This window comes from Petromyzon marinus, chromosome 53 (genome assembly GCF_048934315.1).
Source record: "Petromyzon marinus isolate PM22_M1 ecotype Great Lakes invasive population chromosome 53, UKy_Petmar_22M1.pri1.0, whole genome shotgun sequence".
Lineage (NCBI taxonomy): Eukaryota > Metazoa > Chordata > Hyperoartia > Petromyzontiformes > Petromyzontidae > Petromyzon > Petromyzon marinus.
This window is the reverse complement of record NC_133719.1, coordinates 6,899,105-6,926,004: the sequence shown is the minus strand read 5'-3', so window position 1 is coordinate 6,926,004 and position 26,900 is coordinate 6,899,105. Positions and strand designations below refer to the sequence as shown.

Below are 26,900 nucleotides of genomic sequence, written 5' to 3'. Positions count from 1 at the left end.
GTTGACCCTGTTGCGTTGCCTTGTGCCGGCCGGCGTGTGCGTGCAGGTCGGTGCACTACGAAGCCGGCGCCGTCTGCTCCCACGCCCGCTCCCTGTGGCGCTTGGAGACTCTGCGAGTCAGGTGACCGCGCGTCAGCACGCACGTCGGCACGCGACCGTTAAGTCATGCCTTCTGGATGACCGCTGTCGCACACTCTCCAGTCGTGTGCGACCGTGATCATCCAGAACAGGCCGTGATGACGTGTAACGATGCAACGCCCCCGATCTACAACTACGCGGGAGGCGTCACGGCGAAACACTCCGCTTGCTCCCGCTGACGCGGTTATTTTGCCGTGAACCACCTGCACGTGAAATTCCAGTTGTCGTCTCTGCGTCTACACCAGCCAGCCGTAGGAGAAAAATTGATTCGGTGGCGGAGAGGAGAAACGCACCTGCATTAGAGAACGTGTGTGGAAGCGGGAAGTCCCCATGTTGACTTTGAATGACAAGTGACCCGGCCCTGCGCGGGAGGTGTTGCTAGAAGGGATTGATGGCTGGCGGTCGAGACTAATGGCGGAGTGGCAGCCAAAGGTGGGAGAAGATGCCCGAGAGGGCGGCCCAGTGCCGAGATGAAGCGAGGGAATTTTGCGGTTGTGCGCGGGAGCTAAATTGACTGTTGCGCTGCGAGACCTTGATAGATGGTGACAGCTTAGAGAGAGACACTTCCTCCAGCAGTGGATAGATCATGGCTGGTGATGATGATGACAATCTTAATTTGTCTATTTGTCAGTCCGCACACTCCCTTGGGTGATTGTCATCATGCAGCGTTAAACAGGGGCTCATTCTGACGGGAGGGAACCAGCTGATCTCACGGGATTTAGAAATCACTCAACCCGCTTTCCGGTCCTCCGCCCACCCTCTTGCCTTAACAACGAATCATAATTGACCACACGTGGTATTAATGCCATTCTTGTAACGCAAGGTTGGCACCGAGGTGCCGTTTCACAAGCACAGTCCGCAGTCGTCCCACGGTTGGGCACGACGCTGCGAACGTGTGGTCCCCGTTGAGCAGTCGGCCGCGCGACGTTCGATGTTCACCAGGGTGGCCTCAAAGATTCGAATCCGCTTAACGTTCCCGCTGCAACCCCTTGGGGCTGCGTCACCGCCACCCCCCCCCCCCCCCCCACCGTAGCTGGAGCGGAAACCACGTGCGCTGGGGGCAGCCGTTCCGGCTGAAGCACATCACGACGGGGAAGTACCTGGGCCTCACGGAGGACAAGACGCTGTGCCTGCAGGACCGCGAGAAGTCCGACGTCAAGTCCACCGCGTTCTGCTTCCGCATTTCCAAGGTGCCCCCACCTCTCCCAACCCTCCCCCCCCCCCCCCACCCTGGACATTCATCGTCAGTCGTCGTCATCGTCATTGTCACACACCGCAAGTGTACAAACAAAAGTGCCCGAGCGTCAAAGGAATGAACCTCGGTTTGAATAGAGCGCCGCACACGAAGGTGGCACGGGAATGGCGACAAAGTTTTCTTCTTTTTATCCGAGACGACCAGTTAAGCGGTGTACACCGCGGCGTCAAAAGGGCAAAGGCGCAGCCCTGCAATTGCTCGCTAATGCTCCTGCTGGCGGAAGGGACTCCGCCAGGGGGAGCTTTCGAGAGTGTTTGGCCCCAAGATCACTGCAGCGTGGAATTGAACTTCCGCTGTCGATGCGCACAGCAACCACTGGAAATGCACGGCGTAATTCAGGTGAAGAATTCCGCCGTGGTTTATTAGTTTGCTTTGAGCGGAGCGACTCCGTGGCTTGAGAGGCGTGCGTGGGGATCAGGCCACAGTTGAGAAACGTCTCGTGGCGATGCCCGTGGCGACGCCCCTCACGACGCCCCTCACGACGCCCGTGGCGACGCCCATGGCGACGCCCCTCACGACGCCCGTGGCGACGCCCATGGCGACGCCCCTCACGACGCCCGTGGCGACGCCCATGGCGACGCCCCTCACGACGCCCGTGGCGACGCCCATGGCGACGCCCCTCACGACGCCCGTGGCGACGCCCATGGCGACGCCCGTGACGACGCCCGTGGCGACGCCCATGGCGACGCCCCTCACGACGCCCGTGGCGACGCCCATGGCGACGCCCCTCACGACGCCCGTGGCGACGCCCATGGCGACGCCCCTCACGACGCCCGTGGCGACGCCCATGGCGACGCCCGTGACGACGCCCGTGACGATGCCCGTGGCGACGCCCGTGACGACGCCCGTGACGACGCCCGTGACGACGCCCCTCACGATGCCCATGGCGACGCCCGTGACGACGCCCGTGACGACGCCCCTCACGACGCCCCTGGCGACGCCCGTGACGATGTCCGTGACGACGCCCGTGACGACGCCCGTGGCGACGCCCCTCACGACGCCCGTGGCGATGCCCGTGACGATGTCCGTGACGACGCCCATGGCGACGCCCGTGACGACGTCCGTGGCGACGCCCCTCACGATGCCCGTGGCGACGTCGGTGACGATGTCCGTGATGACGCCCGTGACGACGCCCGTGACGACGCCCATGGCGACGCCCCTCACGATGCCCGTGGCGACGCCCGTGGCGACGCCCCTCACGACGCCCGTGGCGACGCCCGTGACGACGCTTCTCACGACGCCCGTGACGATGTCCGTGGTGACGCCCCTCACGACGCCCCTCACGACACCCCTCACGACGCCCATGGCGACGCCCCTCACGACGCCCGTGGCGACACCTGTGATGACGCCAGTGGCGACACCTGTGGCCCTTGTTGAGCTGTGAACGGTGGCCTCCAACGATGGGTCGTGCGCTGTGGCGATGCAGGAGAAGCTCGACTCTGGGCCCAAGCGAGAGATCGATGGGATGGGGCCTCCGGAGATCAAGTACGGGGACTCGGTGTGCTTCGTGCAGCACGTGGACAGCGGCCTGTGGCTCACGTACCAGGCTCCGGACTCCAAGACCGCCCGCCTGGGCATCCTCATCCGCAAGGTGCGCGCCCGCCTCTCAGATCTGTCGCGCCCGTCTCCGTGACTGCGAGCGCGTCCCGTGAAAACGGGGCGGGCAGGCGAGCGGGCACCGCTCACACCTCACAGTAGGTGGGGATCTCTTTGGGTGAGGGGCACGCGCACCGCCCGTACCTGATAGTAGGTGGGGATCTCCTTGCCGTTGGCGTAGAACGTGAGGAGTCCGTTTGCCGATGTCGATGCTGATGTGGTTGCGCCCGTGGCCTGGCTGCCCCCCATACTCACCGCACCACGCCATGAAGCTGTTGCTGCCCTTGACGCTGACCTACGTCCGTTGAACTTCTTTCGCCCCGCACGTAGGGAACCGTGCTAGTCGGAGGTGCGGATGTGACGGTGTTTTCGTGCAGTTATTGGGGACTGGGCCGACACCATGAACTCACTGCAATTCATAGCCCAGTTTAATCGCAGGTGTCTGCCTAGAATCTGAACCGGCATCTCAGTGGTGCCAGCTCAATGTTATTGTTGTTACGCTCGCTTACCCAAGAAACCCTCGCTGAGTCTCAGGACTCTTGTAATGAGGGTCTTGCCAAGTGTTAGCCGCAGCAGGAGAAGGCAATGATCACTAAGCGTGATTGCATTTGAGTGATTTGTGGGTAATTTTTCAAGTTTGATTACACACAGTGGCCTACTCTTTTTTTTAATGACGCCGCAGGATATTTAACGTCCACTGTGCAGCAGTTTGGACCTAACATTTTACGATTAATACCTCCGTAGTATTATCCAGGGCAGCCGGGCAGATTCGAACCTCCGTAACATCGGTGAGCGCACGACCGCCTGGCCGTGTCCCCAGCCCCAAATGGATTGTGGAATCGGCGATTCACATTTTATTTATTCGCAAAATTCCACAGTTGCTTTACATATCCATCAATCTCGTGCGCATTCTGGACAAATATTATCCAGAAACATTTGTTAAAGCGACGGATATGTTGCTTGGATTTATACGTAGTGGCACAGAACGGATTTCTGATTGTTGATGCATCCCCGCCCGCCCGATGAACGAAATACTGAAATTAACAACGAAACGTCGCAGTGACCGTCACAGGATGTTTCCCGTCTTGAAGGGGATCCTGAATTATCCCCAATCGCTGTGGGCCAGGCCTGGTTGCGTTGAGCACTCTGCTGGTGCTTCGGTCGCTTTTGTACGGCCAGCGGCCAGCAACCGTCTTGAGATTAGGTTGCCGGCGACTTTTGCCGCCAACTCGCTCTCTCGCTCCGGGCTGACGACACCGCCGCTCGTCGCACGTTCGCGGCTCCCGGCTAACGACACCGCCACTCGTGTGCGGTGAAGCTCGTACGCGCCTCCCCCCGCTCCCCTCCTCACCGCGCACCGGCTCCCCCGCCGTATATAGTCACACGGACGCACTAACGGCTGCACTTTGAAGTGGCCTTGCGAGGGTGCGCGGTTGACACTTTTATTTTCGTTTGCAACGCCGTGGGGAGACGCTTATTTTTAGCGGGATGTGTAACGGATGCTGCGGCTGGCTCGCCCGACCGGCGCAAGTCGCCGCCGATCGCCAAGGAGGAAACCACGGCGCTCCTTCCGCGGAAGAGAAAGCCGTCGCTTTGGCCGGTTCTGCTTTCTCAGTTCGGTGCCTGGGCAATATACAGGGTGGCCCAAGTGTCAGGACACACGGGGTTTTTATATGCATATATTTTAGCAAATCGCACAGGGTCATTACATTTCTGTCAACAATTTTTCGAACTGACTCATGGTAACTTTAATGCGTGCAGTGGATTATGTTTCAAAAATAAATGTGGGACTTTTTTGTTGTTATTAAAGATTGCAGGTGTAATTACAGTGTGGCGACTCCTCTACTTACGAACATTAGATTTACGAAATTTCAGAGATACGAATAAACCTGCCCGTACGTTCATTTGCCTGTTTCGACCGAGAGTCGTAATTTCAACCGACGTGCAATAGATGGCGACAGTGGCATCTACATCTGCAGAACATGAAGACACCAGCGGCATCTACGTCTACAGGAGATTATACAAATTTCGGTAAAGTCACGTAGAAGGGAAATAATAATGTAAAAATAAATAAATAAAACATGATAACATTCTCACGACGTTTCGCCACAATGCAAGCAGCCGTCCTCCGGTGAAGAACAGAGCTCTGTTCTTCACCTAATGATGCTGTGTTTCCGACAGCTATGTTCTTCACCTGAGGACGGCTACTTGCGTTGTGGCCGAAACGTCGTGAGAATTTTATTATGTTTTTATTTTATTATTTCCCTTCTCCGTGGTGACTTTACCGAAAGAACCAAGAATATGAATCCCTGCAGTCACGAAAGCTTTGAATCGGAAATTATACAACTTTTAAAGCCATTCCCCGTGTTTAGTGTACATGCCGTGTAACGTGTTTGTAATCGACAGGAGTAAAGTTGAACTGCGGAAACAAATCGCACGTAGAAGAAGGCACTGTGCTTATGTTTTGATGTCTCAATTCAGTGCAACAATGGATCGTTCTGCACTGCCCTCTGATGACAACGTAGCCCCATAACAGCAGCAGCAGCAGCAGCAGCCTATACTACCTGTTGGTGCATGGCGGTTGCCCGACCAATAGCTATCCAGGCCAAAACCCGCTTAGCTTCTGAGATCTTAAGAGATCGGGCACATTCCGGGCGATGAGTCATCGGCCACGAGTTACTCTTCGAACGCGTAGACGTAATTTACTATTTTGTAGGCCACTGGCTTACTTCAACTCCTGGCACAGGTTCAGTTCCCTCGCCTTGCCTCCGAGTGCCAAGCGCAGTCCCTTGAGTTATATTCGAAGGTGAATGCGAGCGCCACTCGCAAATGTGAACCTGGTTTGTACCCCTCTTGGGTCGAGCCGACATAAAGCGAGTACACGACGCGCCAGCTAAGGAGAGACAAAAGCATCGCCAATCCCTGAATGTCGCATTGTGCGGTGTTAATGGGCGCTCGATAACGGTACCGGTCCGCTCGCAACACAGCCCAAACGCGAAGCCTCCATGTTTGTTTTTTTTGCATGCATTGTATATACACCGTTGTTTAAGTTTAAATGACACATTCACTCCTCCTTCGTCCAACGGTCAATCAATCAAAAGTCGGTGACAGGGGTGTATTTGGCCATACATCACCATGCTGGTCAGTGCACATTGGCGAGGAGGAGGGGGAGAGGAGGACAGGCCCCGGAACCGAATGTCATTCACCACCGACGGTAGCCTTGGCCAGGAATCAAACTCAGGTCTCGAGTTTTTGCCGCCTTTCCAGTTCAGATCAAATCCGCATTATTTTCTCAGTTGCCTCCAAGCCCCGTCAGAACCGTGCGGTACCCCGCAAACGAAGATCAGCCGCGAGGTTCCGGCACAAGGACCCCCCCCCCCCCCGAATCGATTCCTGGCGCGAGAACAGAGACGGAAATTCCCGGACCGTCCTCGTCGGGACTTGGCGGGCCCTGCGCGGGTCGCCGGGTTTGTAGCAAAGTTCGCTAACCACTGCGCCACCCCTCCACGCTGACCGCCGCAAACTGCTTGGGGCGTATCCCAGCGTGTCGTTTTAACCGTGCCGTGAGCCGTGGCTACGAAATGCAGCTCTGTCACGTTTCATTGTGAACTAAAGGATAATCTTTTTTTCCCATTTTTTTCCCCCCCAACCAGTTAAGGTGCAAATGAGCGATGTAGCTCTTGTTCAGAAGCGGCCTGGCCCCCAAGTGATCGCTCAACGAAGCGGATTAGCATCTTGCGGAGATTTATAGCAGGCAAATACTCTAAACGCGTGACGTTGATTCCACACGACCACGGGGAGAGAGACACGCAAACTCCTAATATACAGAAGGCGTCAGGGTCAGAATCTAATCCCACGACCTCCTGCACACGGGGCGAGGTAGTGAACATCTCGCCACAGCGGTGCCCAACGTTGACCCCTCTGTGCTCCTCGCGTCCACACGGCAGGCGATAGTCCACCAGGAGGGACACATGGACGACGGGCTGACGCTGTCTCGCTCCCGGCCCGAAGACTCGCGCACGGCTCGAATCATCCGCAGCACCACGGCTCTCTTCAACAGCTTCAACAGGTAACGGCGGCCGAGCGGGCCTGGCGAGGGTCGTAGCGTCTCCCGGACATCTGCGAAAAATAATGGACGTCTGTGAAAAAGAGCTTCACAGCTCATTGGATCCCTTCGGTAAAAATAAGCGTTCAGATTCTGATTCCGTATCGCTGCGCGACACGCGTTCGGGTCGTGCCCCCCACCGTGTGCTGTTCGGCGCTGGCTGTGCGACATTTCGCCCACCACTGACCTTCACAAACACGTTTCACGACGAACAAAGCTTTGGCGAAAAGGGCATTGTTGCCCTTCGGAACCACGATCGAAAACCGGCCCAAATTGCGTCAAAAAGGGGTTTCCCATTGATTTTTTTGGGGAATTTATGGGAAAACCCTGTGGCCAGGAGCGTTTGGTTATGCTACGGTGGGTCCCTCGGTTTGAGACTGGTCCGTGCAGTTGCATTTTGGGAAATTCCTGGTTTTCCATCGGTGTAGGGTAAGGTCGCATCTGCCATGCGGTGCAATGCGCACCGCTCTTTGCGGGGTAGATTGACACCGCCAGATCTTCCTGTGGGGTTGGCGACTTAATTCACGTGCCAGCTAGCGACATTGGCATCGTCCCGGGTTGCTCGCCGCTGACCGTCAGGATGGAATGAGGGCGTTTTGGGAGGTTTGCACGCGATCTCAAAGTGCCTTGCGCGGGACTTTAATCGCAGCTTTGGCCTGCCATCGGACGAGGACGGTCACTGCGTTCAGACGCGCTTCTGTGGCCGTCTGGAACGCTCTGGAGCTGCACACTTTTAAATGATCATCAAGATTGAAAACTCATTTCTCTAGAACTGCTTTTTGTGTTTAGTTTGTTGTCCCGCACCTCCGATTAGCACGGTTGGACACGTATGGTGCGGAAGAAGTCCAACGTACATAAATACAATCCTGACATGCATCCGTTTTTTTCTTTCCTTTCCCCTTTCCTAACCCTTCCGTCTCCACTGTCGACGCCCGCTTGACACGCGGGCACCGTGACACCGTGACACCGTTACACCGCGACACCGCGACACTGTAACACCATGACATCATGACACTGGGACACCGTGACGTCGTGATACTGTGACACCGTGACACCACGACGTCGTAACGCCGTGACATCATGACACCGTGACACCGTTACACGACGACACCGCGACGCTGTAACACCACGACATCATGACACCGGGACACCGTGACGTCGTGATACTGTGACACCGTGACACCGTGACACCACGACATCGGAATGCCGTTACACCATAACACCATTACACCATAACACCGTGACACCGTGACACCGTGACACCGTGACACCGTGATACCGTGACACCGCCATCGACACCGCCGACACCGTCGACGACGCAGCGGGCTGGACGCGCTGCGCGCCAAAAACCGCCCGGTGCGCGTGGAGCTGCCCTTTGTCGCCATCCGCCTGAGCCTCCAGGACCTCATCGACTACTTCCAGCCACCGTCGGACAGCCTGGAGCACGAGGAGAAGCAGATCCACCTGCGCTCGCTCAAGAATCGGCAGAATCTCTTCCAGGAGGAGGTGAGCGGAAGGGGGGGGGGGGCATCGAGTCACGTGGCGCGCTGCGTGGCGACGCGCCGTTTTGCCCGCCCCCCGCCCACCCTCCATCGTTCTGCGAGCCCCCCCCCATCCCCCTCCCCCGCTGCCTTCGTTCGGGAGTTTCGCCCACCGGGGCAGTCGATAGCGGCCGCTCGGCTTGGGGAATTCCCTCCCGTCGTGCCGGTTCTCGAACGCTCCTTCGTGACCTTTGCCCCAGTTCAAGAAGCATGTGAACTCTTAACATCTCGTTTTGAACTTTGAAATGTACGCACGTACGTATGTGTGTGTGTATGTATGTAGAGACGATGTGGACAACAGACAGGTGATGTAGCGAGGTGAGAGCAAAGGGTAGATGCAGGAGAGAGAGAGGGAGAGATGGAGTGAGATGAGAGAGGATGTGGTTAACAGACAGGAGATGTAGCGAGGTGAGAGCAAAGGGTAGATGCAGGAGAGAGAGAGGGAGAGATGGAGTGAGATGAGAGAGAATGTGGTTAACAGACAGGAGATGTTCCAATATGAGAGCAAAGGGTAGATGCAGGAGAGAGAGGGAGAGATGGAGTGAGATGAGAGAGGATGTGGACAACAGACAGGAGATGTAGTGAGGGGAAGGACAGCAAACTAAAGACAAAAAGCAGTTGTAAAGAAATCAATCGAGATGATTTAAAAGTGGACAGCTCAAGTGGCTTCCTCATATTGGAAAGGAAGAGCGTGTCCAGACGGCCGCAGGAGCGTGTCTGGAAAGCGCGCGATTGTGGTGACCCTTCTTCGTTCGATAAGGGCAGAGCCGTTTGTTGCCGGGCTGTACCTGTACTCACCTCTTTCTCCCGATATTGTATATATGTATGTGCGTGTAAATGTTGTTGCGTGGCGCGTCCGCGTGTCACAGGGCATGATCACGCTGGTGCTCGAGTGCATCGACCGCCTGAACCTCTACAACAGCGCGGCGCACTTTGCCGAGACGGCGGGCGAGGAGGCGGGCGAATCGTGGAAGGAAATCCTCAACTCCCTGTACGAGCTGCTCGGTAAGCCGCGGACTCGTGTAAGAAAGTAACGGATGAAGTAAGCATAATTCGTCTTGATTTGAAGCTTTCGTGACTGCAGGAATCCTTACTCTTTGGTTCTTTCGGTAAAGTCACGTGGGTATAAAAATAATAATGATAATAGATCACGACGTTTCTATCGCAACACAAGCAATCGTCATCAGGTGGGACAACCACAGCAAGAAAAAAAAAAACACCTCAGCAGTTTTTTCTTGCTGTGGTCAGCATAATTAAGTAATTAAAGAGCCGCAGCCAAGTAATTAATTCATTAACTACATCTCGGACGTTTATAACAATAAATCATTAATGTATTAAGATAAATACGTTAATAACGTACCTGTCAACCCATAAGGTTCACCCGTATTGTTGTACAGGGAAATTGAGGAATTTGTTTTGTCTATTTGTCTGTGTTTCTCCCTTGTGATGGGACTTTGTGGGATGAACTTTAAGATTTATAAGGGGCACGGGGTGACCAATGAGGTCTGAATTCGCCTGTAATAAGGTAGGGCACTGATAAGGGGTTGACAGGTACGTAATAAATAATAGTTTGCGTTGTTAATTAGTTACTTGCTTACCAATTTCTCTATATAGTACTCCTATAGTTTTTTTGCATTGCTTGGCGTTGCAACTTGCTAACCTGCCGCATGTAGGGCGTCTGTGAAAAAGAGCTTCATAGCTCATCGGATTCCTCCTCCTGCAGTCTAAATAAAGGTTCTGATTCTGTCTCGGTGACTTTACGGACGTGCTGCAAAAAGACTTGATAACCCATGCTTACTGTGTTTATATGTATATATTATTTATTTTATTCGAGATGCACATTTTACGCGTTTTGACGGTCGATATGCCTGTGGTGCGAAATCCACATTCATTTGTACGTTTCAATGTTGTCGTTTCCCCCCCCCCCCCCCACCACCCCCACCCGTCCCCCGATTGTACTATGAATTATTTTGAAACAACATTTTTTAAAATTCCAATCGCTCTGCGACCTACATCGTGATGAATGCGTTCGTGACGCTCGTTGAGCAGTTCGTCGCCACACGTGTGTCGGAGAATGTCCTGCAGAACTGGATTTCGTAGACCTACTTCCGATATCCGATACGATGGTGGCAGGGGGGGGGGGGTGTCGTTGACAAACTTGATGACGCACGGTGGCTTCATTAGAACTCATTACAATCCACAATCCCCTGTCAGGTTGTATCATGCGCCCTGAGAACGATTGTTTAATGGTGCTTTATACATTTTTTATAATGATTATTATGCCCGCACGGATGGCAGCACAATGAACTTAAATAATTCACTTGTTTACATCCTCTTGAATCGTCGATTCCCAACAGAAGTCTCCTACGGCCTGCCCTTTCACTCTTCACGGGGTTGGCAAGTTGTTCCGTAACCAGCCCGACACGGCTCGGAATGGGCCAGGTTGCTTTTTCCACTGCCCAAGCCGAGCGAGCCGACGCCGCCGATGGCAACGCAGCCGCGAAACTTGACACCTGGCGTGACGCAGTGAACGAGACGGGAGACGCCGGGAGGTTACGCTCGAGCGAGGCGCTGTTTTTGAGTCACGCTGGCACCCGCTCGGTCCCCGAGCCAGATTCAGATGTCGTGTGAGGCCGACGTATTGTTGTTTGTACGTACGTATGTGTGTGTACGTACGTAAGTTGAACTTCTTTCGCACACCGTGCGTAGCCAGCCGTGTCAATCAGGAGGTGCGGGGTGGAAAGACAAACTGAATACAATAAAATAAGTTATAAAGAAGTGAGTTTTCAATCGAGATTTGAAGATGCATCTCTCCAGTGGCTTCCTAATATCAGAGGGAAGAGCGTTCCAGACGGCCGTCTTTGTACGATGGCGATCCAAAAGCCGCTGCTGGCGAGGATGAACCAGAGCTTGCGTGATGGCGAGGCGAGGTTTTAGCTCGGAATGGCGAATGATCAGCGGAAAATTGACCCCTGTGCTGAAAGGGTTCTGCGCTGGCTTTGCTCGGATTTGCCGGTGGAAAAAGGGGTTCTAGGGGCAGCTCAACATGAGGACGTGACTCTGGCCACTTCCTCTGCAACATCGCCCCATCCCCAATTCCTGGTTAGCTCTGCCCCCCCCTGAACACCCCACCCCCCCCTCCCCACCCCAATTCATGATTCTACGAAGCGATCGTAGTTCCTACAAATCACTGAGCTGATAGATCGCACGACGGTCGAGTCCGTCTCTGTCACAAGCAACCGACTGTGCACCTGGCCGTGTGCGTGGACATCCGCGCACGTTTAACACGTGGCAGGCTTTTCGTTTTGATTTAAAGCTTTCGTGACTGCAGCGATTCATATCGTTGGTTCTTTCGGTAAAGTCACGTAGAAGGGAAACAATGAAATGATAAAAATATAAAACAATCAAATTTTTTTTATTGTTGTGGTTTTCACACCTGATGACGATTGCTTGTGTTGCAGTCGAAACGTCGTGAGAATTTTATTGTTTCATATATTTTTTATTGTTTCCCTTCTACGTGACTTTACCGAAAGAAACAAGAATATGTACATGTTGTGTCGTAATCCCTCCACCGCCCGACACAGCCAGCAAGGTTTGCCACGTAAACAACGCGCCAACTGGTTACTACTTCAGCCCACACACACACACACCGGCCGCGCGCGTGAAGCGCGCAACCCGGGCTTGCATGCGAGCGACCTCTCGGGTATCGACCCTGGCTCGAGATACCTTTTTTTGATCGCCTCCATTTAGCGGTGGAAACGGGATCCACGCGTAGATGGCTTTAGTGGTGGCTCACTCAGCCTCGGCCGGGCGGTCGGGGGAGAAGGGCGCTCCATTAACCAGGCGCGCATCGCCCACCCATCCCCCACCACCAACACCACCACCACCACACCACCCACCTCCCTGGGGGGCCTCTAAATGTGGACGGGTCTCACGTTCTCCCGGCGACCCGAGCAGGTGCCCGTGGCATCGGGTTGCCTCGTGCGCGGCGCGGAGAGTCGGCTAAAACTAACGCCACCGCCGTGGTTCACGATCCGCGAGCGGGGTCCTAGGCGGCAGCGGTTGGCAGCGGCGATGACGGGGAACGCGGTGGGAATGTTTCGGCAGGACGAGGGCACCCGTCCCCCATGCCGTGGCGGGCCAGGAGGGTTCTAATCGGGTCTCTCGCCGCGCTTTAGTCGCGCCGGTTGGCGGCGATCGGTGAAGGTGGGAAGCGTGGGACGCGTGGCATAGTCACGGAGCCACACGGTGGATTTTCTTGCTGCCCCAACACCTCCGCTGGCCCACCTATCGTAGCCTTGGGGTTGTGGCATGCCTACAACACCTGTGTCATACACAGGTGGTCCCTTGGCCAAGCACTGTCCAGGCAAAAAGAGGTCGGACGAGCTCGGAGAGCATCGCGGGTGATATCGTCACCGCGTATCATCGTCGTCATCAGTCTAGAATTCGCCCACCGTTGCAGTAATAAAAGTAGTTTTATTCTATATAGCGTCACGGGTAGCAAATTGAAACTCAAAGCTCTGTACGTCACGAAGAACATCAACGATGTTGCGAGACACACCGTGGAGACACAACAGGAACGCTGTACAGGGTGTTTAAAAATGTATATTTTTTTACACTTATGAGAATAGCACAATAAATGTGCTGCTGCCTCCGTGTTGTGGGGACCACCGGGAGAAGATTCCTGGCAATGCGTTGGCAACGATGGCGAACACGTGGGAGACTCTGACTTTAAGAAGCGATTAACATTACATTTGTTATTATTACTAGATTATTTATCCGTTCTTTTTCCATTAAAAACGATGGTCCCAAATAAGTGTCAACATGTTTTGAAGCAACCTGTACAAAGACGGTGTACGGAGGCAAACGCGGCACCAACCAGGCTGAGTGACAGCCAAACATCGGCAAAACTCCAGGGAACGATTACAACAACAACAACGATAGTTTGATTCCACAAAGGGTCATCCATGCAAACGGCAACCCTCACAATTAGGGAACAGCATCCTCATAGTCAGTGAACGGTGCAAGGCCATTCAGGCTCGCAGTCCCCTTACCTGATAGGTCTAACGGTGGGCTACAGAGGGGGGAAGAGAAAATTGGGAACACGGTGAGGGAGATTGGGCGGGGGGGGGGGGGGTTATTATATTTCTCAACAGTCACGCATTTAAACTTTGGTGTGACCAGAAACTGGAGGCTAGCTGAGCGAAGGAGTCCCGAGATGGGCGTCTAAACCTGGGTAGGCACAGAGTCCACCGGGGGTCTCGGGATGGAGTGGACGACCGTGCGTGCAGATCGGTAGCCAACCAGACCCGCCAAGGTCGCGAGATGTTAACTACCTCGCCTGGTATGCAGGAGCTCGTGGGTTTGATCCGGACCCTGACGCCTGCTGTATATTTGTAGTTTGCATGGTGGCGAGATGTTAACTACCTCGCCTGGTATGCAGGAGCTCGTGGGTTTGATCCGGACCCTGACGCCTGCTGTATATTTGTAGTTTGCATGGTGGCGAGATGTTAACTACCTCGCCTGGTATGCAGGAGGTCGTGGGTTTGATCCGGACCCCGACGCCCGCTGTATATTTGTAGTTTGCATGGTGGCGAGATGTTAACTACCTCGCCTGGTATGCAGGAGGTCGTGGGTTTGATCCGGACCCTGACGCCCGCTGTATACTTGGAGTTTGCATGGTGACGAGATGTTAAATACCTCGCCTGGTATGCAGGAGGTCGTGGGTTTGATCCGGACCCTGACGCCTGCTGTATATTTGTAGTTTGCATGGTGGCGAGATGTTAAATACTTCGCCTGGTATGCAGGAGGTCGTGGGTTTGATCCGGACCCTGATGCCTGCTGTATATTTGGAGTTTGCATGGTGACGAGATGTTAAATACCTCGCCTGGTAGGCAGGAGGTCGTGGGTTTGATCCGGACCCTGACGCCCGCTGTATATTTGGAGTTTGCATGGTGACGAGATGTTAAATACCTCGCCTGGTATGCAGGAGGTCGTGGGTTTGATCCGGACCCTGACGCCTGCTGTATATTTGTAGTTTGCATGGTGGCGAGATGTTAACTACCTCGCCTGGTATGCAGGAGGTCGTGGGTTTGATCCGGACCCTGACGCCTGCTGTATATTTGTAGTTTGCATGGTGGCGAGATGTTAACTATCTCGCCTGGTATGCAGGAGGTCGTGGGTTTGATCCGGACCCTGACGCCCGCTGTATGTTTGGAGTTTGCATGGTGGCGAGATGTTAACTATCTCGCCTGGTATGCAGGAGGTCGTGGGTTTGATCCGGACCCTGACGCCCGCTGTATATTTGGAGTTTGCATGGTGACGAGATGTTAACTACCTCGCCTGGTATGCAGGGGGTCGTGGGTTTGATCCGGACCCTGACGCCTGCTGTATATTTGTAGTTTGCATGGTGGCGAGATGTTAACTATCTCGCCTGGTATGCAGGAGGTCGTGGGTTTGATCCGGACCCTGACGCCTGCTGTATATTTGTAGTTTGCATGGTGGCGAGATGTTAACTACCTCGCCTGGTATGCAGGAGGTCGTGGGTTTGATCCGGACCCTGACGCCTGCTGTATATTTGTAGTTTGCATGGTGGCGAGATGTTAACTATCTCGCCTGGTATGCAGGAGGTCGTGGGTTTGATCCGGATCCTGACGCCTGCTGTATATTTGTAGTTTGCATGGTGGCGAGATGTTAACTATCTCGCCTGGTATGCAGGAGGTCGTGGGTTTGATCCGGCCCCTGACGCCTGCTGTATATTTGTAGTTTGCATGGTGGCGAGATGTTAACTACCTCGCCTGGTATGCAGGAGGTCGTGGGTTTGATCCGGACCCTGACGCCCGCTGTATATTTGTAGTTTGCATGGTGGCGAGATGTTAACTACCTCGCTTGGTATGCAGGAGGTCGTGGGTTTGATCCGGACCCTGACGCCCGCTGTATATTTGTAGTTTGCATGGTGGTGAGATGTTAACTACCTCGCCTGGTATGCAGGAGGTCGTGGGTTTGATCCAGACCCTGACGCCTGCTGTATATTTGGAGTTTGCATGTTTTCCTCTGTGGTCGTGTGGATTTTTCTCTGGTATTGAGAATCAACATCATGCGTTTAGAGTTATTTGGGCTGCTATAAATTTCGACTTCGTTGAGCGATCATTTGTGGCCACGTCGCTTGTGAAAAAGAGCTATACAGCTCAGTATGGCCTTACCTGGTAAAATAAAAAGTTTAGACCCACGGATCAGCACGATTTTGACGCCAGTTTTAAGATACGTGCGCGAATTAGCGTTTGTAAAACTGAGTTTAGGAAGGGTGGGGTGGTGGTGGGGGGGGGTTACGGTATGTTCCACCTCACCTACCCGCTCACGCGAATAATGAGGCCCATCGCGAGACGTTTTCCATCTTCTCTGCCCGTTCAAATATTCATTTATCCGCTCCCCCCTCCCCCCCCCCTTCGTGTTCTCACAGCCGCCCTCATCCGGGGCAACCACGGCACCTGCGCGCAGTTCTCCAACTCCCTCGACTGGCTCATCAGCAAGCTGGACCGGCTGGAGGCATCTTCCGGTGAGGGGGGCCTCGCCCGCTGGCCCCGACGCTCGCGTTTCCGCCCGTCCGCTCTTGCCGCGCCGCGTCGGTGGCCCCAGCTCGCCGCTTTTACCGACCGCGGTAGCCGAGCGGCGCCGTTAAGATACCGAGCGGCCACCGATGAGGGGAGCGCCTCTGAAGGGCCGAGCTAAAAACAGAGCTTGTTGCGTTTGATGAGCACGTGCATGTGAATCGAGCGACGAATGTGAGAGACATTGAGCGAGCGAGCGAGGCCCTGCCACCTCGCTCCGCTCAACGGACGTGCTCGCTCCTCGCATCCGTGCCGTTTGTTGCTGGCCACTGGGCATTGTGGGATTTTGCTTGGAGCACGTTCTCACAATGATGCTCTGGTGGCGTGTGACGTCATCGCATTGGTCGCCAAGTGTAATCAATCCTTTAAGCTCCGTTTTAAAAAAAAAAATCTCCCAAGTATTGATCAATCCCTTCCATCTAAGTCGCTAATTTGCAACGCGACCTTGCACTCAAGTTGAACTCGTGCTGCGTCATCTCGACGAGAGTTATCGTGGCCCCCACGTTACGGGCGGACGACGTCCTGCATTCGAACGCAGGATCTCGGCGCAATAACCTCCAAGCCACATGGCCGCTTCCTTCGCGAACTGTGGGTTTATAATCGCTGGGGCTGGTTTCCCTCTAGTGTCGTGGTTAGCGCCACGCTACGCTACGAACCCGGCGAGCCGAATTCGATTCCCGCTCACGGCCAACACCGGTGACGCTTATCTGAACCGGTCATGGGCCTCCCCTAGGTCGACTCAGCCGCAAATGCGTACCTGGTGCGGTGTGTAAACATCGCCACTCGGGCGACAAAAGCGGCCGGGCGTGGTGCTGGCCACCCAACCCCTGGTATGATGCTTCGGCCTGCGTAGGTGCTCGCTAACAGCACTTGTCCCCAACAGTCTGTTAAAGGCTACACGGGGGAATCTTTGTGCTGTTGTTAGCCTGCTGCACTGTGAACACCGCCACCTGAGTTCGTTTCCCCACTCGCAAGCCACCATCAGCGACGAATATCTGAACCGGTCCTGCGGTCAACTCGGCCTTAGATGAGCAACTGACGCAGAGTGCGTGTGAACATCAGCACTGGGGAGACAATGCCGGCCGGTCCTGATGCTTGCCACACCAATTCCCTCGTGTGCCGTCCCGGCCTTCACGTGTGCTCGCTAATAGCACTTGCCCCAATAGCCCGTTAAGGCTGCCCGGGGGATCTTTGTCTTTGAGTGGGTAGGGCGACCTTGGACGGGGTGATTTAACATCTGTTGCTTCGGTGAGAGGGTAAGAATTCGGGGCGAACGGTAGGCCCTGACGCTTGCCACACCACTTCCTCGTGCACCGTGCCGGCGTGCGCAGGTGCTCGCTTAAAATCGCTTGGCCCAACCGTCCGTTGAAGGCTGTCCGGGCGGGGGCGGGATCGTCGTTGTTGTTGTCTTTGTTGTCTGTGTGCAGGTATCCTGGAGGTGCTGCACTGTGTCTTGCTGGAGAGCCCCGAGGCTCTGAACATCATCAAAGAGGGACACATCCGTTCCATCATCTCCCTGCTGGACAAGCACGGACGCAACCACAAGGTCTGCACGTCCGCACCGGCGGTTTCCCTCCGCACCAGCGGGGCCCTCAGTGGCAAATAGTTGGGGGAGGGGGGGGGGGTGGGCAGGATGGAGCCGAGATATGCAAAGCTGAGACAGAGATGTAGTGAGATGAGAGAGGATGTGGCCACCAGACAGGAGATGTAGCGAGATGAGAGCAAAGGGAGATGCAGAAGAGAGAGGGAGAGATGTCGTGAGATGAGAGAGGATGCAGCGAGGGGAAGGACTGCAAACTAAATACAAAAACGCAGTTCTAAAGAAATCAGTTTTCGATCTTGATGATGATGATTTAAAAGTGCATAGCTTCCTGGTGGCTTCCTAATATCGGAAGGAAGAGCGTTCCAGACGGCCGCAGGAGCGCACCTGAAAGCGCTGAGCCAAAAGCCGCTGATGCTGCGAGCATCACGGGAGTTCGCGCGATGATGGTTCAGCAAAGGTTCATTCGCGATGAATGCGACCTTCCCGAAAACACGCAACGGGGGTGTCGAGGAGGGGCCGTGACGACAAACAAAATATCGCCGGCTGGTTGACCGCGGCGTTTTGCGTGGAGCGCAGATTCTGGACGTGCTCTACTCGCTGTGCGTGTGCAACGGCGTCGCCGTGAGAGCAAATCAGAACCTCATCTGCGACAACCTGCTCCCCGGCAGAGACCTGCTGCTGCAGACGCGGCTCGTCAACGACGTCACCAGGTATCGCTTGCTCGCTCACGAGGTTGCTTCGTTCACTCACTCAGTCATTCACTCACTCCACTCACTCACTCATTCACTCCACTCACTCACTCATTCACTCCACTCCACTCACTCACTCCACTCACTCACTCACTCCACTCACTCATTCACTACACTCACTCACTCACTCCACTCCACTCACTCACTCACTCCACTCACTCCACTCACTCACTCCACTCACTCCACTCACTCACTCACTCCACTCACTCACTCACTCCACTCACTCACTCACTCCACTCACTCACTCACTCCACTCACTCACTCACTCCACTCACTCACTCACTCACTCCACTCACTCACTCACTCCACTCATTCACTCACTCACTCCACTCACTCACTCACTCCACTCACTCACTCCACTCCACTCATTCACTCACTCACTCACTAACTCCACTCACTCACTCACCTCACTCACCTCACTCACTCACTCCACTCACTGACTCACTCACTCATTCACTCCACTCACTCACTCACCTCACTCACTCACTCCACTCACTCACTCACTCGCTCACTCACTCACTCACTCCACTCACTCACTCACTCCACTCACTCCACTCACTCACTCCACTCACTGACTCACTCACTCACTCACACCACTCACTCACTCACTCCACTCACTCACTCACTCCACTCACTCACTCACTCCACTCCACTCACTCGCTCACTCACTCATTCACTCACTCACTCACTCCACTCACTCATTCACTCCACTCACTCATTCACTCACTCACTCACTCACCTCACTCACTCACTCACTCCACTCGCTCACTCACTCCACTCACTCACTTCACTCACTCCACTCACTCACTCCACTCACTCACTCCACTCACTCACTCACTCCACTCACTCACTCCACTCACTCACTCCACTCCACTCACTCCACTCACTCACTCACTCACGCACTCGCACATTAATTCGCTCATTCATGAATGCACTCACCCACTTATGCATTTATTCACTGGCTGACAATATGTATTTCCCTTGCTCCAGGGCCCATGCCAACCACGCCATGCCGCTGTAAAAAATATCTAGATTTTTTTTTTACACATCCAATCGCCGATTTTTTTTCCTTATCAACGCAAGCAAACCCTGCACCGGTTCCGACCTTCAGTGCCTCATCAGCACAGTCAGGCTTGCTTGAACCTAATTATTTTGTATTTTCTACGTGGCGGGACAAATATGGGAATGAGCGCGAATTGTCGGCACATTGACCTGCTACTCGTGTTGTCCGCAACGACGCTCAGGATTGATTAGATTTAACTTTTGATGACCAACTTGAATTGAAGAGCCGAACGACCACGGGCGCCGCTTAACTGTCCCACGCTCCCCCCCCCCCATCCCCCACCGCGGCTCAGCATGCGCCCCAACATCTACCTGGGCATCTGCGAGGGCACGTCGCAGTACAAGAAGTGGTACTACGAGATGGTGGTGGACTACGTTGAGCCGTTCGTCACCAACGAGCCGACGCACCTGCGCGTCGGCTGGGCCACGACGGAGGGCTACGCGCCGTACCCCGGCGGCGGCGAGGGCTGGGGCGGCAACGGCGTCGGCGACGACCTCTACTCGTACGCCTTCGACGGCCTCCACCTGTGGTCCGGTGAGCCTTGCCCGACGGGGCATTAAAGCCGATTCCGCCGGGGGTTATCCGCGATTCCAACGGGAGTCTCCGCGATTCCGCTGGGGTTATCCGCGATTCCAACGGGAGTCTCCGCGATTCCACTGGGGTCTCCGCGATTCCAACGGGAGTCTCCGTGATTCCGCTGGGTTCTCCGCGATTACCACGGCGGTCTCCGCGATTCCGCTGGGGTCTCCGCGATTCCAACGGGAGTTTCCGCGATCCGCTGGGGTCTCGGTGATTTCAATGGCAGTCTCTGCGATTCAGCTGGGGTCTCCGCGATTCTGCTGGCGTCTCTCTCCCCTTGGTCGCGAGGATTTTTCTCTGGGCCCCTCCGATTTTTCCCCTCCACATTTAGCATCGATGTGCGGGTTAGCGTATTCGGCTGCTATACATTTCTAGACGATCACAACCCACTTCGTTGGGCTATCGTTTGTGATCGCCAGGCCACTTCTGAATCAGAGCTACGTAGCTCAGTGGGTCTTTGCCTCGTAAAAAAACTATAATTAATTTAGTATGGGTCTCGCTGAGTATGGGTCTCTGGTTTTATATGAGTCTTTGGATCTCTATGGGTCTCTGTGAGTCTCTATGAGTCTGTAGAAATGTGCATTTAGAATATCTGGCCTGCGAAAGATTTTCACACGATCACGAGCCACTTTGTTGGGCTATCATTTGTGATAGCCAGGCCGCTTCTGAAAAAAAAAAAGAGTGACACAAGCCCAGTGGATGGGGCCCTTATCTGTTAAAATAAAAAAAAACAAAAATTGTTCAAAATAAAACCGTTTAGAGTCACGACGTCCTTCCGCGCTTACACAGGTCGCATCGCCAAGCCCGTGGGCTCGCCGGGCCAGCACCTGCTGAGCGCGGACGACGTGGTGAGCTGCTGCCTGGACCTCAGCATCCCCAGCATCTCGTTCCGCATCAACGGGCACCCCGTGCAGGGCATGTTCGAGAACTACAACACCGACGGGCTCTTCTTCCCCGTCGTCAGCTTCTCCGCCGGCATCAAGTGAGCGTTCCTGCGCGGCGGTTTTTGTTTGCGCATTTTTTTTTTCTTTTTTGGGGCGGTGGGGTTTTAGCTCATTTAGCTCATTAGGGGTTTTAGCTCATTAGGGGTTTTAGCTCATTTGGGGTTTTAGCTCATTAGGGGTTTTGGCTCATTAGGGGTTTTGGCTCATTAGGGGTTTTGGCTCATTAGGGGTTTTAGCTCATTAGGGGTTTTAGCTCATTAGGGGTTTTAGCTCATTTGGGGTTTTAGCTCATTAGGGGTTTTGGCTCATTAGGGGTTTTGGCTCATTAGGGGTTTTGGCTCATTGGAGTTTTTTGGCGTGTTGGGGTTTTGGGGCGGTGGGGTTTTGGCTCATTAGGGGTTTTAGCTCATTAGGGGTTTTGGCTCATTAGGGGTTTTGGCTCATTAGGGGTTTTGGCTCATTAGGGGTTTTGGCTCATTAGGGGTTTTGGCTCATTAGGGGTTTTAGCTCATTAGGGGTTTTAGCTCATTTGGGGTTTTAGCTCATTAGGGGTTTTGGCTCATTAGGGGTTTTGGCTCATTAGGGGTTTTGGCTCATTAGGGGTTTTGGCTCATTAGGGGTTTTGGCTCATTAGGGGTTTTGGCTCATTAGGGGTTTTAGCTCATTAGGGGTTTTAGCTCATTAGGGGTTTTAGCTCATTTGGGGTTTTAGCTCATTAGGGGTTTTGGCTCATTAGGGGTTTTGGCTCATTAGGGGTTTTGGCTCATTAGGGGTTTTAGCTCATTAGGGGTTTTAGCTCATTAGGGGTTTTAGCTCATTTGGGGTTTTAGCTCATTAGGGGTTTTGGCTCATTAGGGGTTTCGGCTCATTAGGGGTTTTGGCTCATTGGAGTTTTTTGGCGTGTTGGGGTTTTGGGGCGGTGGGGTTTTGGCTCATTAGGGGTTTTAGCTCATTAGGGGTTTTGGCTCATTAGGGGTTTTGGCTCATTAGGGGTTTTGGCTCATTAGGGGTTTTGGCTCATTAGGGGTTTTGGCTCATTAGGGGTTTTGGCTCATTAGGGGTTTTGGCTCATTAGGGGTTTTGGCTCATTAGGGGTTTTGGCTCATTAGGGGTTTTGGCTCATTAGGGGTTTTGGCTCATTAGGGGTTTTGGCTCATTAGGGGTTTTGGCTCATTAGGGGTTTTGGCTCATTAGGGGTTTTGGCTCATTAGGGGTTTTGGCTCATTAGGGGTTTTGGCTCATTAGGGGTTTTGGCTCATTGGAGTTTTTTGGCGTGTTGGGGTTTTGGGGCGGTGGGGTTTTGGCTCATTAGGGGTTTTGGCTAATTAGGGGTTTTGGCTCATTAGGGGTTTTGGCTAATTAGGGGTTTTGGCACGTTGGGTTTTGGCACATTGGAGTTTTTTTTGCACAATTGGAGTTTTTTTTTGCCGCCTTCTGTTCGATGACATCACGCCGTCGATTCGGCTGCCGAAATTTTTGGGTCGCGGCTGAGCGTTTTTTTTTTTAGCATTTGGCTATGTCGGGCGGTGGAGGGCCTTACAACACAAAATTCGGCCGAACCCCCCACAAATGTTTTGCGTTGAACTGCATGTGCTCGCGGACAGCCATTTTTACAATCCACGATGACGACGACGACGACGGTGATGACGATGACGATATGATGACGGTGACTGTGATGATGACTTTGACGATGGCTGCGATGATAGTGACGACGGTGAAGATGCACGTCGTCCCTCCACGCGCGCGCACACACTCACGCGCTGTCCACCCCCTCCCAACTCCCCCCTTTGCAGGGTGAGGTTCCTCCTGGGCGGCCGTCACGGCGACTTCCGCTTCCTGCCGCCGCTGGGCTACGCTCCCTGCTTCGAGGCGCTGCTGCCGCGGGAGCGCATGCGCGTGGAGCCCATCAAGGAGTACAAGCACGACCACGATGGCGTGCGCGACCTGCTGGGGCCCACCTTCTCGCTCAAGCAGGACGCCTTCACGCCCGTGCCCGTCGACACCACGCAGGTTGGGAGGGAGGCCCCCTTCTCCGGCGCTCCCGCTGCCGGGCGCTCCGGTTCTCCCGCTGTCTGGCGCTCTCCGATTTTCCAGTTCTCTGGCTCTCCCGCTCTATCATTCCTGCTCTCCACTCTCCTGCCCTCAGGCTCTCTGGCTCCCCTGCCCTCCTATTGTCTGGCTCTCTGAGTCTCTGTCTCTCTGTCTCTCCCACTTTCCTGCTTTCCGCCTCTCCACCTCTCCGGCTATCCACTCTCCTGCTCTAAGGCTCTCTTACTGTCTGTCTCTCCCACTCTCTGTCTCTCCCACTCTCTGTCTCTTCCACTCTCTGTCTCTCCCACTCTCTGTCTCTCCCACTCTCTGTCTCTCCCACTCTCTGTCTCTCCCACTCTCTGTCTCTCCCACTCTCTGTCTCTCCCACTCTCTGTCTCTCCCACTCTCTGTCTCTCCCACTCTCTGTCTCTCCCGCTCTCTGTCTCTTCCACTCTCTGTCTCTCCCACTCTCTGTCTCTCCCACTCTCTGGCTGTCCAGCTCTCCGGTTCCCTCATTCTCTGGCTCTGCTCCGGCTCTCCTCTGGCCCTCCGGCCATCAGCGTGAGTGTAAATACGAGCGACGTGTGAATCGGAGAAGGGAGACTCGCGCTGCGTGCAGTGAGTCCCCGCGACTCAACCCTGGATGGTTCCTACCGGAAATGTGAATCTTCCGTTGGAAATCCTCAGTTTATTTCTCGAGCAGAATTGCCCAAGTGAAGGCTTCACTCGCAGGAGGTGACGGGACAGACCCAGGTACTATGGGTTGACTGACTGACACCACTGGCAGATGGACTAGCCGTGCTCCCCCGCACTCATGCTGAGACATCCCCGTATAGCCTGTAACAGACTGTTGGGGCAAGTGCTGTTCGCGAGCACCTCTGAAGGCTGGCATGGCACACGAGGGGGTGGGTGGCCAGCACCAAGCCTGGCCGCATTTGTCTCCCCAGTGGCGATGTTTACACACTGCACCGGGTACTCATTTGATGATTGAGTCGACCTAGGGGAGGCCCAGGACCGGTTCAAAGAATCGCCACAGGGTGTTGGCCGTGAGCGGGAATCGAACCCGGGTCGCCAGGTTCGTAGCGCAGCGTGTTAACCGTTACACTATCGCTCACAACAACAACAACAACAACAGCCGCCATTCGCCACTAAGTGGCGGTGACGTCACCACGACGCTTGTGCCAGGCTATGTGCACCCTGAGGCCACGTGAAGTGTCGAACGCCCGCTGGCAGGAGGTCACGGGGCAGACCCAGGTGCCACGGGTCGACTGACTGAGATGACTGGCTGATGCACCACCTGTGCCCCCTACTGTGCCAACCTGCTGTGCTTTAGCCACCCGGCGCTCCGCTCGCTGTTGTGAGCGTCGCTCCTCCGCCCTCCGTTGTTGTTGGAGGGCGACTGCCTCCAACTGCCCAGTAGCATCCTTCACGAGCCTCCTCCACAGAGGCCGATCTTGACACCGCTGGTACCAGTCATCGGCAAGTCCACTCAGCTCCACGTCCTCCTGTACCACATCACTCCATCTCTTCTCTAGCCCGTGCCGCGCCCGCTTAGCCCCCTCAATCCGGCCAAACAAAAGCTGTTTCGGCATGCGGTGGCTGGGCATGCGGGCTACATGACCCAGCCATCGCAGCCTTGCCTGCCGGAGGAGCTCACCGATGGGACCCTGCCCAGATCTTTCAAGGATTTGTGAGCTCCTCACACAATCCAGTCTGGTTAAACCCAGGATGGATCGTAGGCAGGTCAGCCTAAATGTTTCTAACCGGCGAAGATGTTCCATTAGGGGGGTCCACGTTTCGCAAGCGTAGAGAAGGGAGGGAATGACCGTGGCCGAGAAGACCTGAAGCTTAGTGCGGAGCGACAGACCAGGTAGCTTCCACACAGCGTTACGCAACCGATGAAAAGATATTGCCGCTCGACTGACTCGGAGTGAGACCTCTGCTGTTAAACTGGAGCCAGTCATAAGCACACTGCCCAGGTATGGGAAACTCTCCACTCTCTCCACAACTGCCCCATCACCGATTGGGAGTTGTGGGGGTGGAGTGTCCGATGGTACAAAATACCCAGGCAGGTGCTTAGTTTTGGTGGGGCTGATGGTAAGGCCCCACCTCTTAGTGGCACGCTCCAGTCTCAGCAGCAGCGTCTCCAACTCCTCCTCTGACTGAGCAGCTATTACCAAGTCATCAGCATACATAACGTGGTTGAGCAATAGGGAGCCATCCCTTGACCGCACCCGGGCATCGATTAGCCTCCCATTATATCTGTACCATATGGAGATTCCCCCGGTACAGCTATTGAAGGCTTCACGAACTACGTGGTCAAAATAGATGTTAAATAATGTGGGAGCCAGAGGACATCCCTGTCGCACCCCAAGGTGTACAGGGAATGGCTCTGACTCCCGGCCACGTAGTTTTACCCGGGCCCGCTCACCATCATGAAGGTCCTTAATGATCGTGAGCAGAGGGTCAGGTACTCCAAAAGCACGAAGAACGACCCAGAGCCCAGGCCTACTGATGGTATCATAGGCCTTGACCAGGTCAATAAAGCAGAGATGTAGGTCTTGTTGGAATTCCCTACACCTCTGCTGTAGCAGACGGACAGAAAATATGGCATCTGTGCAGGACCGCCCTTTCCTGAAACCGCATTGGGGCTCCGCAAGCCTCTCCTCAGCGTGCCTGGCAAGGCGATGCTGAATAATCCTTGCCAGGACCTTTCCCGGCACACTGAGGAGTGAGATGCCCCTGTAGTTGTTACAGTCTGTGCGGTCCCCCTTCTTAAAAAGGGGGACCACCAGGGCATCCTTCCAATCCTGCGGAACCCGTCCAGTGGTCCAGACTGTTGTTATGATGTCATATAGGGCAGTCTGTGCACAAACGCCACCCTCCCTCAGCATTTCGCTTGGGAGATCATCTCTGCCCGCTGCCTTTCCTGGTCTCAGACTCCGGATCGCCTTCAATACTTCCTCAGCAGATGGCACCTCAGCCAGCCACTCACAGGGGGTGACTTCATCCAATATTTGAGGCACCGCAGCCTCAGCAGGGTCCTCCTCACTTTGGGCCACGGTGTTTTCCTGGCTGAGGGATTTTCCCTCCCCCAGGACCTCACAGAAATGCTCAGCAAATCTGCGAACCTGTTCCTGGGGGTCGGAAATTGGATCACCGTTTTTTCCCCTAATGATGGTAATAGGTGTGGCGCTGCAGGTTACTTTTTTGATGGAGTTAAATAGAGATTTGTGATCACGGGCCACTGAGGCAGACTCCATCTCCTCAGCAACCCGCGACCACCACCCATCCTTGCAGCGCCTCACGGCTCTCCGAACCTCCGAGCGAAGGCTGCGGTAAGCCTCCTCATTCTCTGACGTGGGATTCTGTAGCCGATGACAGTGGGCCTGTCGCTTTTTCTCAACCATCCTGAACAACTCCTCTGTCATCCAGGGTGTCTGGGGAGGTCTGGACCGCGTACCCAAAGCAGCCATTGCAGCTGCATGAGTCACAGTCCTAAACCTCGCCCATTTACCCTCGACATCAGGAGGAGTCGGGGACGATGCCAATCCCAGCCGCAAGCGATGATGAAATTCTCGCTTGCAACTTTCATCAGATAACTGAGACCAGGCCACTTTAGGTTGGAATGGGGTCCTGGGTGTACACCCACCACCGGAGTGGAAGAATGGCAGGCGCATCTTACAGATGACTAGTCGATGGTCAGAGGGCAGATCAGCTCCACGGTAGGTCCTGGTGTCAAGGACATG

The 26,900-nt window shown here is 54.7% G+C and overlaps 1 protein-coding gene across 11 annotated transcripts in view; it reads left to right on the top strand.

The window, feature by feature from the left end:
* The window catches only part of LOC116953891 (ryanodine receptor 2-like), a 321,447-nt gene that overhangs the window by 49,627 nt on the left and 244,920 nt on the right, over positions 1–26,900 (top strand). For all 11 annotated transcript variants that reach the window (XM_076051967.1, XM_032974196.2, XM_032974194.2 and 8 more), the window contains 12 exons: positions 47–121; positions 1,172–1,328; positions 2,820–2,984; positions 6,937–7,058; positions 8,417–8,600; positions 9,505–9,640; positions 16,095–16,190; positions 17,670–17,788; positions 18,362–18,495; positions 19,890–20,131; positions 20,966–21,158; positions 22,914–23,130. In XM_076051967.1, coding sequence (XP_075908082.1) covers positions 47–121; positions 1,172–1,328; positions 2,820–2,984; positions 6,937–7,058; positions 8,417–8,600; positions 9,505–9,640; positions 16,095–16,190; positions 17,670–17,788; positions 18,362–18,495; positions 19,890–20,131; positions 20,966–21,158; positions 22,914–23,130 — 1,840 coding nt within the window. The remainder of the gene's footprint in view (positions 1–46; positions 122–1,171; positions 1,329–2,819; positions 2,985–6,936; positions 7,059–8,416; positions 8,601–9,504; positions 9,641–16,094; positions 16,191–17,669; positions 17,789–18,361; positions 18,496–19,889; positions 20,132–20,965; positions 21,159–22,913; positions 23,131–26,900) is intronic.